At 38.6% G+C, this 17,441-nt stretch overlaps 1 protein-coding gene across 3 annotated transcripts in view; it reads left to right on the forward strand.

Moving 5' to 3' along the window:
• LOC128667049 (H-2 class I histocompatibility antigen, Q9 alpha chain) overlaps positions 1-17,441 on the forward strand; it is a 614,967-nt gene that overhangs the window by 557,874 nt on the left and 39,652 nt on the right. For all 3 annotated transcript variants that reach the window (XM_053721927.1, XM_053721926.1, XM_053721929.1), the window contains 2 exons: positions 1,879-1,974; positions 9,767-9,787. In XM_053721927.1, the coding sequence (XP_053577902.1) occupies positions 1,879-1,974; positions 9,767-9,787 (117 nt within the window). The remainder of the gene's footprint in view (positions 1-1,878; positions 1,975-9,766; positions 9,788-17,441) is intronic.

Raw genomic sequence — 17,441 nt, forward strand, 5'->3', positions numbered from 1 at the left:
CTGTAAGTCAGTAAGTCACACTGATGTCACATGACCAGCACTAACTGATAACATTGTGCTCATGTGCTGTCACTGTAGTATGTGAGACACAGACAGGTTACTGAGCTCTGGGCACATATCTAGTGAGGTCTGTACTGTAAGTCACACTGATGTCACATGACCAGCACTAACTGATAACATTGTGCTCATGTGCTGTCACTGTAGTATGTGAGAGACAGACAGGTTACTGAGCTCTGGGCACATATCTAGTGAGGTCTGTACTGTAAGTCACACTGATGTCACATGACCAGCACTAACTGATAACATTGTGCTCATGTGCTGTCACTGTAGTATGTGAGACACAGACAGGTTACTGAGCTCTGGGCACATATCTAGTGAGGTCTGTACAGTAACTCACACTGATGTCACATGACCAGCACTAACTGATAACATTGTGCTCATGTGCTGTCACTGTAGTATGTGAGATACAGACAGGTTACTGAGCTCTGGGCACATATCTAGTGAGGTCTGTACTGTAAGTCACACTGATGTCACATGACCAGCACTAACTGATAACATTGTGCTCATGTGCTGTCACTGTAGTATGTGAGACACAGACAGGTTACTGAGCTCTGGGCACATATCTAGTGAGGTCTGTACTGTAAGTCACACTGATGTCACATGACCAGCACTAACTGATAACATTGTGCTCATGTGCTGTCACTGTAGTATGTGAGACACAGACAGGTTACTGAGTTCTGGGCACATATCTAGTGAGGTCTGTACTGTAAGTCACACTGATGTCACATGACCAGCACCAGCTGATAACATTGTGCTCATGTGCTGTCACTGTAGTATGTGAGACACAGACAGGTTACTGAGCTCTGGGCACATATCTAGTGAGGTCTGTAATGTAAGTCACACTGATGTCACATGACCAGCACTAACTGATAACATTGTGCTCGTGTGCTGTCACTGTAGTATGTGAGAGATAGACAGCTTACTGAGCTCTGGGCACATATCTAGTGAGGTCTGTACTGTAAGTCACACTGATGTCACATGACCAGCACTAACTGATAACATTGTGCTCATGTGCTGTCACTGTAGTATGTGAGAGACAGACAGGTTACTGAGCTCTGGGCACATATCTAGTGAGGTCTGTACTGTAAGTCAGTAAGTCACACTGATGTCACATGACCAGCACTAACTGATAACACTGTGCTCATGTGCTGTCACTGTAGTATGTGAGACACAGACAGGTTACTGAGCTCTGGGCACATATCTAGTGAGGTATGTACTGTAAGTCACACTGATGTCACATGACCAGCACTAACTGATAACATTGTGCTCATGTGCTGTCACTGTAGTATGTGAGAGGCAGACAGATTACTGAGCTCTGGGCACATATCTAGTGAGGTCTGTACTGTAAGTCACACTGATGTCACATGACCAGCACTAACTGATAACATTGTGCTCATGTGCTGTCACTGTAGTATGTGAGACACAGACAGGTTACTGAGCTCTGGGCACATATCTAGTGAGGTCTGTACTGTAAGTCACACTGATGTCACATGACCAGCACTAACTGATAACATTGTGTTCATGTGCTGTCACTGTAGTATGTGAGACACAGACAGGTTACTGAGCTCTGGGCTCATATCTAGTGAGGTCTGTACAGTAAGTCACACTGATGTCACATGACCAGCACTAACTGATAACATTGTGCTCATGTGCTGTCACTGTAGTATGTGAGACACAGACAGGTTACTGAGCTCTGGGCACATATCTAGTGAGGTCTGTACTGTAAGTCAGTAAGTCACACTGATGTCACATGACCAGCATTATAAAGGCTCAGAGATTAAAGCTGTTATTTATTTTCATCTTATGTTTTAATTTCAGAACCTAAGAAGTCCCAGACCAACCTGATCATTATTGTTGCTGTAGTTGGAGTTCTGCTTATTATCGCTGCTGGGGTTGGTGGATACTTTATATACAGTAAGTGCACAGGACTGAAACTTTTTCTTAAAGGGACATGAAACACCACATTTTCTTTCATAATTTAACAAGCAATTTTAAACAACATTATTATTTACTTCTATTATCTAAAGTTTTTCTTTGTTCTCTTGTATAAATGTGTATGCTCTGTCTGAATCACAGATACTTTTTTGTTTCATATCCTTTAAATAATGAATTATAAACCAGTCTTTCAGGCTTTATTGTGTGCCTGTCAATAATAAGTTAAAAATTAACTCCTTAGTATGTTTGTGAGAAACATATAGCAGGCATATAAGCTAAAATACACTGAGGTAGGGAGTGTGGGGGCAGCAGATTTATCAGTGCCTATGGCAGCAAAAACCCTAAATATGCCCTTGGTCAGGTCAGTAACATACAGTATATAAACATATACAGCACAGGACCACTAACATATATAAATATAGGATAGATATGTACAAAGTATCAGCACACAGGTCAGTAACACACAGTATATAAACACATACAGCACAGGACCACTAACATATATAAATATAGGATAGATATGTACATCAGCACACAGGTCAGTAACACACAGTATATAAACATATACAGCACAGGACCACTAACGTATATAAATATAGGATAGATATGTACATCAGCACACAGGTCAGTAACACACAGTATATAAACATATACAGCACAGGACCACTAACATATATAAATATAGGATAGATATGTAAAAGCATCAGCACACAGGTCAGTAACACACAGTATATAAACATATACAGCACAGGACCACTAACATATATAAATATAGGATAGATATGTACATCAGCACACAGGTCAGTAACACACAGTATATAAACATATACAGCACAGGACCACTAACGTATATAAATATAGGATAGATATGTACAAAGTATCAGCACACAGGTCAGTAACACACAGTATATAAACATATACAGCACAGGACCACTAACGTATATAAATATAGTATAGATATGTACAAAGCATCAGCACACAGGTCAGTAACACACAGTATATAAACATATACAGCACAGGACCACTAACATATATAAATATAGGATAGATATGTACATCAGCACACAGGTCAGTAACACACAGTATATAAACATATACAGCACAGGACCACTAAGATATATAAATATAGGATAGATATGTACAAAGTATCAGCCCACAGGTCAGTAACACACAGTATATAAACACATACAGCACAGGACCACTAACGTATATAAATATAGGATAGATATGTACATAGTATCAGCACACAGGTCAGTAACACACAGTATATAAACATATACAGCACAGGACCACTAACATATATAAATATAGGATAGATATGTACATCAGCACACAGGTCAGTAACACACAGTATATAAACATATACAGCACAGGACCACTAACATATATAAATATAGGATAGATATGTACATCAGCACACAGGTCAGTAACACACAGTATATAAACATATACAGCACAGGACCACTAACCTATATAAATATAGGATAGATATGTACAAAGTATCAGCACACAGGTCAGTAACACACAGTATACAAACATATACAGCACAGGACCACTAACATATATAAATATAGTATAGATATGTACAAAGTATCAGCACACAGGTCAGTAACATACAGTATATAAACACATACAGCACAGGACCACTAACATATATAAATATAGTATAGATATGTACAAAGTATCAGCACACAGGTCAGTAACACACAGTATATAAACATATACAGCACAGGACCACTAACATATATAAATATAGGATAGATATGTACAAATATCAGCACACAGGTCAGTAACACACAGTATATAAACATATACAGCACAGGACCACTAACATATATAAATATAGGATAGATATGTACAAAGTATCAGCACACAGGTCAGTAACACACAGTATATAAACATATACAGCACAGGACCACTAACATATATAAATATAGTATAGATATGTACATCAGCACACAGGTCAGTAACACACAGTATATAAACATATACAGCACAGGACCACTAACCTATATAAATATAGGATAGATATGTACAAAGTATCAGCACACAGGTCAGTAACACACAGTATATAAACACATACAGCACAGGACAGTATAGATATGTACAAAGTATCAGCACACAGGTCAGTAACACACAGTATATAAACATATACAGCACAGGACCACTAACGTATATAAATATAGGATAGATATGTACATCAGCACACAGGTCAGTAACACACAGTATATAAACATATACAGCACAGGACCACTAACGTATATAAATATAGGATAGATATGTACAAAGTATCAGCACACAGGTCAGTAATACACAGTATATAAACATATACAGCACAGGACCACTAACGTATATAAATATAGTATAAATATGTACATAGTATCAGCACACAGGTCAGTAACACACAGTATATAAACATATACAGCACAGGACCACTAACGTATATAAATATAGGATAGATATGTACATCAGCACACAGGTCAGTAACATACAGTATATAAACACATACAGCACAGGACCACTAACATATATAAATATAGGATAGATATGTACAATGTATCAGCACACAGGTCAGTAACATACAGTATATAAACATATACAGCACAGGACCACTAACATATATAAATATAGGATAGATATGTACAAAGTATCAGCACACAGGTCAGTAACACACAGTATATAAACATATACAGCACAGGACCACTAACATATATAAATATAGTATAGATATGTACATCAGCACACAGGTCAGTAACACACAGTATATAAACATATACAGCACAGGACCACTAACCTATATAAATATAGGATAGATATGTACAAAGTATCAGCACACAGGTCAGTAACACACAGTATATAAACACATACAGCACAGGACAGTATAGATATGTACAAAGTATCAGCACACAGGTCAGTAACACACAGTATATAAACATATACAGCACAGGACCACTAACGTATATAAATATAGGATAGATATGTACATCAGCACACAGGCCAGTAACACACAGTATATAAACATATACAGCACAGGACCACTAACGTATATAAATATAGGATAGATATGTACAAAGTATCAGCACACAGGTCAGTAACACACAGTATATAAACATATACAGCACAGGACCACTAACGTATATAAATATAGTATAGATATGTACATAGTATCAGCACACAGGTCAGTAACACACAGTATATAAACATATACAGCACAGGACCACTAACGTATATAAATATAGGATAGATATGTACATCAGCACACAGGTCAGTAACATACAGTATATAAACATATACAGCACAGGACCACTAACATATATAAATATAGGATAGATATGTACAATGTATCAGCACACAGGTCAGTAACACACAGTATATAAACATATACAGCACAGGACCACTAACATATATAAATATAGGATAGATATGTACAAAGTATCAGCACACAGGTCAGTAACACACAGTATATAAACATATACAGCACAGGACCACTAACGTATATAAATATAGTATAGATATGTACATCAGCACACAGGTCAGTAACACACAGTATATAAACATATACAGCACAGGACCACTAACGTATATAAATATAGTATAGATATGTACAAATCATCAGCACACAGGTCAGTAACACACAGTATATAAACATATACAGCACAGGACCACTAACATATATAAATATAGGATAGATATGTACAAAGCATCAGCACACAGGTCAGTAACACACAGTATATAAACATATACAGCACAGGACCACTAACGTATATAAATATAGTATAGATATGTACATCAGCACACAGGTCAGTAACACACAGTATATAAACATATACAGCACAGGACCACTAACGTATATAAATATAGTATAGATATGTACATCAGCACACAGGTCAGTAACACACAGTATATAAACACATACAGCACAGGACCACTAACATATATAAATATATGATAGATATGTAAAAAGCATCAGCACACAGGTCAGTAACACACAGTATATAAACATATACAGCACAGGACCACTAACATATATAAATATAGGATAGATATGTACATAGCATCAGCACACAGGTCAGTAACACACAGTATATAAACATATACAGCACAGGACCACTAACATATATAAATATAGGATAGATATGTACAAAGTATCAGCACACAGGTCAGTAACACACAGTATATAAACATATACAGCACAGGACCACTAACGTATATAAATATATGATAGATATGTAAAAAGCATCAGCACACAGGTCAGTAACATACAGTATATAAACATATACAGCACAAGACCACTAACATATATAAATATAGGATATATATGTACATCAGCACACAGGTCAGTAACACACAGTATATAAACATATACAGCACAGGACCACTAACGTATATAAATATAGGATAGATATGTACAAAGTATCAGCACACAGGTCAGTAACATACAGTATATAAACATATACAGCACAGGACCACTAACGTATATAAATATAGTATAGATATGTACAAAGTATCAGCACACAGGTCAGTAACATACAGTATGTAAACATATACAGCACAGGACCACTAACGTATATAAATATAGGATAGATATGTACAAAGCATCAGCACACAGGTCAGTAACACACAGTATATAAACATATACAGCACAGGACCACTAACGTATATAAATATAGGATAGATGTGTACATCAGCACACAGGTCAGTAACACACAGTATATAAACATATACAGCACAGCACCACTAACGTATATAAATATAGGATAGATATGTACATCAGCACACAGGTCAGTAACACACAGTATATAAACATACAGCACAGGACCACTAACGTATATAAATATAGGATAGATATGTACAAAGCATCAGCACACAGGTCAGTAACATACAGTATATAAACATATACAGCACAGGACCACTAACGTATATAAATATAGTATAGATATGTACAAAGTATCAGCACACAGGTCAGTAACACACAGTATATAAACATATACAGCACAGGACCACTAACGTATATAAATATAGTATAGATATGTACATCAGCACACAGGTCAGTAACACACAGTATATAAACACATACAGCACAGGACCACTAACATATATAAATATAGGATAGATATGTACAAAGTATCAGCACACAGGTCAGTAACATACAGTATATAAACATATACAGCACAGGACCACTAACATATATAAATATAGGATATATATGTACATCAGCACACAGGTCAGTAACACACAGTATATAAACATATACAGCACAGGACCACTAACGTATATAAATATAGGATAGATATGTACATCAGCACACAGGTCAGTAACACACAGTATATAAACATATACAGCACAGGACCACTAACGTATATAAATATAGGATAGATATGTACAAAGCATCAGCACACAGGTCAGTAACACACAGTATATAAACATATACAGCACAGGACCACTAACGTATATAAATATAGGATAGATATGTACATCAGCACACAGGTCAGTAACATACAGTATATAAACACATACAGCACAGGACCACTAACATATATAAATATAGGATAGATTATGTACATCAGCACACAGGTCAGTAGCATACAGTATATAAACATATACAGCACAGGACCACTAACATATATAAATATAGGATAGATATGTACATTAGCACACAGGTCAGTAACACACAGTATATAAACATATACAGCACAGGACCACTAACGTATATAAATATAGGATAGATATGTACATCAGCACACAGGTCAGTTACACACAGTATATAAACATATACAGCACAGGACCACTAACGTATATAAATATAGGATAGATATGTACATCAGCACACAGGTCAGTAACACACAGTATATAAACACATACAGCACAGGACCACTAACATATATAAATATAGGATAGATATGTACAAAGCATCAGCACACAGGTCAGTAACACACAGTATATAAACATACAGCACAAGACCACTAACGTATATAAATATAGGATAGATATGTACAAAGGATTAGCACACAGGTCAGTAACACACAGTATATAAACATATACAGCACAGGACCACTAACGTATATAAATATACTATAGATATGTACAAAGTATCAGCACACAGGTCAGTAACACACAGTATATAAACATATACAGCACAGGACCACTAACATATATAAATATAGTATAGATATGTACATCAGCACACAGGTCAGTAACATACAGTATATAAACATATACAGCACAGGACCACTAACCTATATAAATATAGGATAGATATGTACATCAGCACACAGGTCAGTAACACACAGTATATAAACATATACAGCACAGGACCACTAACATATATAAATATAGGATAGATATGTACATCAGCACACAGGTCAGTAACACACAGTATATAAACATATACAGCACAGGACCACTAACATATATAAATATAGGATAGATATGTACATCAGCACACAGGTCAGTAACACACAGTATATAAAAACATACAGTACAGGACCACTAAGATATATAAATATAGGATAGATATGTACAAAGTATCAGCACACAGGTCAGTAACACACAGTATATAAACATATACAGCACAGGACCACTAACGTATATAAATATAGTATAGATATGTACAAAGTATCAGCACACAGGTCAGTAACACACAGTATATAAACATATACAGCACAGGACCACTAACATATATAAATATAGGATAGATATGTACATCAGCACACAGGTCAGTAACACACAGTATATAAACACATACAGCACAGGACCACTAACGTATATAAATATAGGATAGATATGTACATCAGCACACAGGTCAGTAACACACTGTATATAAACATATACCGCACAGGACCACTAACGTATATAAATATAGGATAGATATGTACATCAGCACACAGGTCAGTAACACACAGTATATAAACATATACAGCACAGCACCACTAACGTATATAAATATAGGATAGATATGTACATCAGCACACAGGTCAGTAACACACAGTATATAAACATATACAGCACAGTACCACTAACGTATATAAATATAGTATAGATATGTACATCAGCACACAGGTCAGTAACACACAGTATATAAACATATACAGCACAGGACCACTAACGTATATAAATATAGGATAGATATGTACATCAGCACACAGGTCAGTAACACACAGTATATAAACATATACAGCACAGGACCACTAACGTATATAAATATAGGATAGATATGTAGTATCAGCACACAGGTCAGTAACACACAGTATATAAACATATACAGCACAGGACCACTAACGTATATAAATATAGGATAGATATGTACATCAGCACACAGGTCAGTAACATACAGTATATAAACATATACAGCACAGGACCACTAACGTATATAAATATAGTATAGATATGTACAAAGTATCAGCACACAGGTCAGTAACACACAGTATATAAACATATACAGCACAGTACCACTAACGTATATAAATATAGTATAGATATGTACAAAGTATCAGCACACAGGTCAGTAACACACAGTATTTAAACATATACAGCACAGGACCACTAACATATATAAATATAGTATAGATATGTACATCAGCACACAGGTCAGTAACACACAGTATATAAACATATACAGCACAGGACCACTAACGTATATAAATATAGGATAGATATGTACAAAGTATCAGCACACAGGTCAGTAACACCGATACGATTTTCCCTGTACTCATGATTATCTTAATGTCGTAGAAACAAATATTCCTAAACTTTTTTTTTATTTACGTTTTAGGGAAGAAGAATCATTATACAAGTAAGTTACCTGTAAATGTATATAAAAATGTATTAGCGTATGTGAGTAGGGGGTAACACTGTCACTTTATATGCTGTATCAGTGATGTGTATACATGACCTGATGTAGTAGTGTATGTGAGGAGGGTGACACTGTCACATTATATGCTGTATCAGTGATGTGTATACATGACCTGGTGTAGTAGTGTATGTGAGGAGGGGGTGACCCTGTCACATTATATGCTGTATCAGTGATGTGTATACATGACCTGGTGTAGTAGTGTATGTGAGGAGGGGGTGACACTGTCACATTATATGCTGTATCAGTGATGTGTATACATGACCTGGTGTAGTAGTGTATGTGAGTAGGGGGTAACACTGTCACTTTATATGCTGTATCAGTGATGTGTATACATGACCTGATGTAGTATTGTATGTGAGGAGGGGGTGACCCTGTCACATTATATGCTGTATCAGTGATGTGTATACATGACCTGATGTAGTAGTGTATGTGAGGAGGGGGTGACACTGTCACATTATATGCTGTATCAGTGATGTGTATACATGACCTGATGTAGTAGTGTATGTGAGGAGGGGGTGACACTGTCACATTATATGCTGTATCAGTGATGTGTATACATGACCTGATGTAGTAGTGTATGTGAGGAGGGGGTGACACTGTCACATTATATGCTGTATCAGTGATGTGTATACATGACCTGGTGTAGTAGTGTATGTGAGGAGGGGTGACACTGTCACATTATATGCTGTATCAGTGATGTTTATACATGACCTGGTGTAGTAGTGTATGTGAGGAGGGGGTGACACTGTCACATTATATACTGTATCAGTAATGTGTATACATGACCTGGTGTAGTAGTGTATGTGAGGAGAGGGTGACACTGTCACATTATATGCTGTATCAGTGATGTGTATACATGACCTGGTGTAGTAGTGTATGTGAGGAGGGGATTACACTGTTCCATTATATGTTGTATCAGTGATGTGTATACATGACCTGATGTAGTAGTGTATGTGAGGAGGGGGTGACCCTGTCAGATTATATGCTGTATCAGTGATGTGTATACATGACCTGCTGTAGTAGTGTATGTGAGGAGGGGGTGACACTGTCACATTATATACTGTATCAGTAATGTGTATACATGACCTGGTGTAGTAGTGTATGTGAGGAGAGGGTGACACTGTCACATTATATGCTGTATCAGTGATGTGTATACATGACCTGGTGTAGTAGTGTATGTGAGGATGGGGGTGACACTCTCACATTATATGCTGTATCAGTGATGTGTATACATGACCTGGTGTAGTAGTGTATGTGAGGGGGTGACACTGTCACATTATATGCTGTATCAGTGATGTGTATACATGACCTGGTGTAGTAGTGTATGTGAGGGGGTGACAGTGTCACATTATATGCTGTATCAGTGATGTGTATACATGACCTGGTGTAGTAGTGTATGTGAGGAGGGGTGACACTGTCACATTATATGCTGTATCAGTGATGTGTATACATGACCTGGTGTAGTAGTGTATGTGAGGGGGGGGGGGACACTGTCACATTATATACTATATCAGTGATGTGTATACATGACCTGGTGTAGTAGTGTATGTGAGGAGGGGGTGACACTGTCACATTATATGCTGTATCAGTGATGTGTATACATGACCTGGTGTTGTAGTGTATGTGAGGGGGTGACACTGTCACATTATATGCTGTATCAGTGATGTGTATACATGACCTGGTGTAGTAGTGTATGTGAGGAGGGGGTGACACTGTCACATTATATGCTGTATCAGTGATGTGTATACATGACCTGGTGTAGTAGTGTATGTGAGGAGGGGGTGACACTGTCACATTATATGCTGTATCAGTGATGTGTATACATGACCTGGTGTAGTAGTGTATGTGAGGGGGTGACACTGTCACATTATATGCTGTATCAGTGATGTGTATACATGACCTGGTGTAGTAGTTTATGTGAGGGGGTTACACTGTCACATTATATGCTGTATCAGTGATATGTATACATGACCTGGTGTAGTAGTGTATGTGAGGGGGGGGGGGGGGACACTGTCACATTATATGCTGTATCAGTGATGTGTATTCCTGACCTGGTGTAGTAGTGTATGTGAGGATGGGGGTGACACTGTCACATTATATACTATATCAGTGATGTGTATACATGACCTGGTGTAGTAGTGTATGTGAGGGGGTGACACTGTCATATTATATGCTGTATCAGTGATGTGTATACATGACCTGCTGTAGTAGTGTATGTGAGGAGGGGGTGACACTGTCACATTATATACTGTATCAGTGATGTGTATACATGACCTGGTGTAGTAGTGTATGTGAGGAGGGGGTGACACTGTCACATTATATACTGTATCAGTAATGTGTATACATGACCTGGTGTAGTAGTGTATGTGAGGAGAGGGTGACACTGTCACATTATATGCTGTATCAGTGATGTGTATACATGACCTGGTGTAGTAGTGTATGTGAGGATGGGGGTGACACTGTCACATTATATACTATATCAGTGATGTGTATACATGACCTGGTGTAGTAGTGTATGTGAGGAGGGGGTGACACTGTCACATTATATGCTGTATCAGTGATGTGTATACATGACCTGATGTAGTAGTGTATGTGAGGAGGGGGTCATACTGTCACATTTTAAGCTGTATCAGAGATGTGTATACATGACCTGGTGTAGTAGTGTATGTGAGGAGGGGGTGGCACTCACATTAAATGCTGTATCAGTGATGTGTATACATGACCTGGTGTAGTAGTGTATGTGAGGAGAGGGTGACACTACCACATTATATGCTGTATCAGTGATGTGTATACATGACCTGGTGTAGTAGTGTATGTGAGGAGAGGGTGACACTACCACATTATATGCTGTATCAGTGATGTGTATACATGAACTGGTGTAGTAGTGTATGTGAGGAGGGGGTGGCACTCACATTATATGCTGTATCAGTGATGTGTATACATGACCTGGTGTAGTAGTGTATGTGAGGAGGGGGTGATACTCTCACATTATATGCGGTATCAGTGATGTGTATACATGACCTGGTGTAGTAGTGTATGTGAGGAGGGGGTGACACTGTCACATTATATGCTGTATCAGTGATGTGTATACATGACCTGGTGTAGTAGTGTATGCGAGGAGGGGGTGACACTGTCACATTATATGCTGTATCAGTGATGTGTATACATGACCTGGTGTAGTAGTGTATGTGAGGAGGGGGTGACACTGTCACATTATATACTGTATCAGTGATGTGTATACGTGACCTGGTGTAGTAGTGTATGTGAGGGGGTGACTGTCACATTATATGCTGTATCAGTGATGTGTATACATGACCTGGTGTAGTAGTGTATGTGAGGAGGGGGTGACACTGTCACATTATATGCTGTATTAGTGATGTGTACACGTGACCTGGTGTAGTAGTGTATGTGAGGAGGGGGTGACACTGTCACATTATATGCTGTATCAGTGATGTGTATACATGACCTGGTGTAGTAGTGTATGTGAGGGGGGGGGGGGACACTGTCACATTATATGCTGTATCAGTGATGTGTATACCTGACCTGGTGTAGTAGTGTATGTGAGGATGGGGGTGACACTGTCACATTATATACTATATCAGTGATGTGTATACATGACCTGGTGTAGTAGTGTATGTGAGGGGGTGACACTGTCATATTATATGCTGTATCAGTGATGTGTATACATGACCTGCTGTAGTAGTGTATGTGAGGAGGGGGTGACACTGTCACATTATATACTGTATCAGTGATGAGTATACATGACCTGGTGTAGTAGTGTATGTGAGGAGGGGGTGACACTGTCACATTATATACTATATCAGTAATGTGTATACATGACCTGGTGTAGTAGTGTATGCGAGGAGAGGGTGACACTGTCACATTATATGCTGTATCAGTGATGTGTATACATGACCTGGTGTAGTAGTGTATGTGAGGATGGGGGTGACACTGTCACATTATATGCTGTATCAGTGATGTGTATACATGACCTGGTGTAGTAGTGTATGTGAGGGGGTGACACTGTCACATTATATGCTGTATCAGTGATGTGTATACATGACCTGGTGTAGTAGTGTATGTGAGGGGGTGACACTGTCACATTATATGCTGTATCAGTGATATGTATACATGAACTGGTGTAGTAGTGTATGTGAGGAGGGGGTGGCACTCACATTATATGCTGTATCAGTGATGTGTATACATGACCTGGTGTAGTAGTGTATGTGAGGAGGGGGTGATACTCTCACATTATATGCGGTATCAGTGATGTGTATACGTGACCTGGTGTAGTAGTGTATGTGAGGGGGTGACACTGTCACATTATATGCTGTATCAGTGATGTGTATACATGACCTGGTGTAGTAGTGTATGTGAGGAGGGGGTGACACTGTCACATTATATGCTGTATCAGTGATGTGTATACATGACCTGGTGTAGTAGTGTATGTGAGGAGGGGGTGACACTGTCACATTATATGCTGTATTAGTGATGTGTACACGTGACCTGGTGTAGTAGTGTATGTGAGGAGGGGGGTGACACTGTCACATTATATGCTGTATCAGTGATGTGTATACATGACCTGGTGTAGTAGTGTATGTGAGGGGGGGGGGCACTGTCACATTATATGCTGTATCAGTGATGTGTATACCTGACCTGGTGTAGTAGTGTATGTGAGGATGGGGGTGACACTGTCACATTATATACTATATCAGTGATGTGTATACATGACCTGGTGTAGTAGTGTATGTGAGGGGGTGACACTGTCATATTATATGCTGTATCAGTGATGTGTATACATGACCTGCTGTAGTAGTGTATGTGAGGAGGGGGTGACACTGTCACATTATATACTGTATCAGTGATGTGTATACATGACCTGGTGTAGTAGTGTATGTGAGGAGGGGGTGACACTGTCACATTATATACTGTATCAGTAATGTGTATACATGACCTGGTGTAGTAGTGTATGTGAGGAGAGGGTGACACTGTCACATTATATGCTGTATCAGTGATGTGTATACATGACCTGGTGTAGTAGTGTATGTGAGGATGGGGGTGACACTGTCACATTATATGCTGTATCAGTGATGTGTATACATGACCTGGTGTAGTAGTGTATGTGAGGGGGTGACACTGTCACATTATATGCTGTATCAGTGATGTGTATACATGACCTGGTGTAGTAGTGTATGTGAGGAGGGGGTGACACTGTCACATTATATGCTGTATCAGTGATGTGTATACATGACCTGGTGTAGTAGTGTATGTGAGGGGGTGACACTGTCACATTATATGCTGTATCAGTGATGTGTATACTTGACCTGGTGTAGTAGTGTATGTGAGGGGGTTACACTGTCACATTATATGCTGTATCAGTGATATGTATACATGACCTGGTATAGTAGTGTATGTGAGGAGGGGGTGACACTTTCACATTATATGCTGTATCAGTGATGTGTATACATGACCTGGTGTAGTAGTGTATGTGAGGATGGGGGTGACACTGTCACATTATATACTATATCAGTGATGTGTATACATGACCTGGTGTAGTAGTGTATGTGAGGAGGGGGTGACACTGTCACATTATATGCTGTATCAGTGATGTGTATACATGACCTGGTGTAGTAGTGTATGTGAGGAGGGGGTGACACTGTAACATTATATGCTGTATTAGTGATGTGTACACGTGACCTGGTGTAGTAGTGTATGTGAGGAGGGGGTGACACTGTCACATTATATGCTGTATCAGTGATGTGTATACCTGACCTGGTGTACTAGTGTATGTGAGGATGGGGTTGACACTGTCACATTATATACTATATCAGTGATGTGTATACATGACCTGGTGTAGTAGTGTATGTGAGGGGGTGACACTGTCATATTATATGCTGTATCAGTGATGTGTATACATGACCTGCTGTAGTAGTGTATGTGAGGAGAGGGTGACACTACCACATTATATGCTGTATCAGTGATGTGTATACATAACCTGGTGTAGTAGTGTATGTGAGGAGAGGGTGACACTACCACATTATATGCTGTATCAGTGATGTGTATACATAACCTGGTGTAGTAGTGTATGTGAGGAGGGGGTGACACTGTCACATTATATACTGTATCAGTGATATGTATACATGACCTGGTGTAGTAGTGTATGTGAGGAGGGGGTGACACTGTCACATTATATACTGTATCAGTGATATGTATACATGACCTGCTGTAGTAGTGTATGTGAGGAGGGGGTGACACTGTCACATTATATACTGTATCAGTGATATGTATACATGACCTGGTGTAGTAGTGTATGTGAGGAGGGGGTGATCCTGTCACATTATATACTATATCAGTAATGTGTATACATGACCTGGTGTAGTAGTGTATGTGAGGAGAGGGTGACACTGTCACATTATATGCTGTATCAGTGATGTCTATACATGACCTGGTGTAGTAGTGTATGTGAGGATGGGGGTGACACTGTCACATTATATGCTGTATCAGTGATGTGTATACATGACCTGGTGTAGTAGTGTATGTGAGGAGGGGGTGACACTGTCACATTATATGCTGTATCAGTGATGTGTTTACATGACCTGGTGTAGAAGTGTATGTGAGGAGAGGGTGACACTGTCACATTATATGCTGTATCAGTGATGTGTTTACATGACCTGGTGTAGTAGTGTATGTGAGGAGAGGGTGACACTGTCACATTATATGCTGTATCAGTGATGTGTATACATGACCTGGTGTAGTAGTGTATGTGAGGAGGGGGTGACACTGTCACATTATATACTGTATCAGTGATGTGTATACATGACCTGGTGTAGAAGTGTATGTGAGGAGAGGGTGACACTGTCACATTATATGCTGTATCAGTGATGTGTATACATGACCTGGTGTAGTAGTGTATGTGAGGGGGTGACACTGTCACATTATATGTTGTATCAGTGATGTGTATACGTGACCTGGTGTAGTAGTGTAAGTGAGGAGGGGGTGACACTGTCACATTATATGCTGTATCAGTTATGTGTATACATGACCTGGTGTAGTAGTGTATGTGAGGAGGGGGTGACACTGTCACATTATATGCTGTATCAGTGATGTGTATACATGACCTGGTGTAGTAGTGTATGTGAGGAGGGGGTGACAATATCACATTAAAGGGACAGTCTAGTCAAAATTAAACTTGTATGATTCAGATAGGGTATGCAATTTGAAAGTTTTTCACAGTTAGACAGTACTTGTTCATGTGTGTCATATAGATAACATTGTGCTAACTCCTGTGGAGTTATTTAGGAGTCTGCACTGATTGGGTAAACTGCATTTCTGTCAAAAATACTGAAATAAGGGGGCAGTCTGCAGAAGGTTAGATACAAGGTAATCACAGAGATAAAATATTTATATTAATATAACTATGTTGGTTGTGCAAAACTGGGGAATGGGTAATTAAGGGGATTATCTATCTTTTTTAAACAATACAAATTCTGGTGTAGACTTTCCCTTTAAATGATGTATCAGTGAATTATATTGTTTCTATGATTTATTTGGGAATTAACATTGTCAAATATTAAGTTTTTATTTAATACTAGAA

This window comes from Bombina bombina, chromosome 7 (assembly GCF_027579735.1).
Source record: "Bombina bombina isolate aBomBom1 chromosome 7, aBomBom1.pri, whole genome shotgun sequence".
Taxonomy (NCBI): domain Eukaryota; kingdom Metazoa; phylum Chordata; class Amphibia; order Anura; family Bombinatoridae; genus Bombina; species Bombina bombina.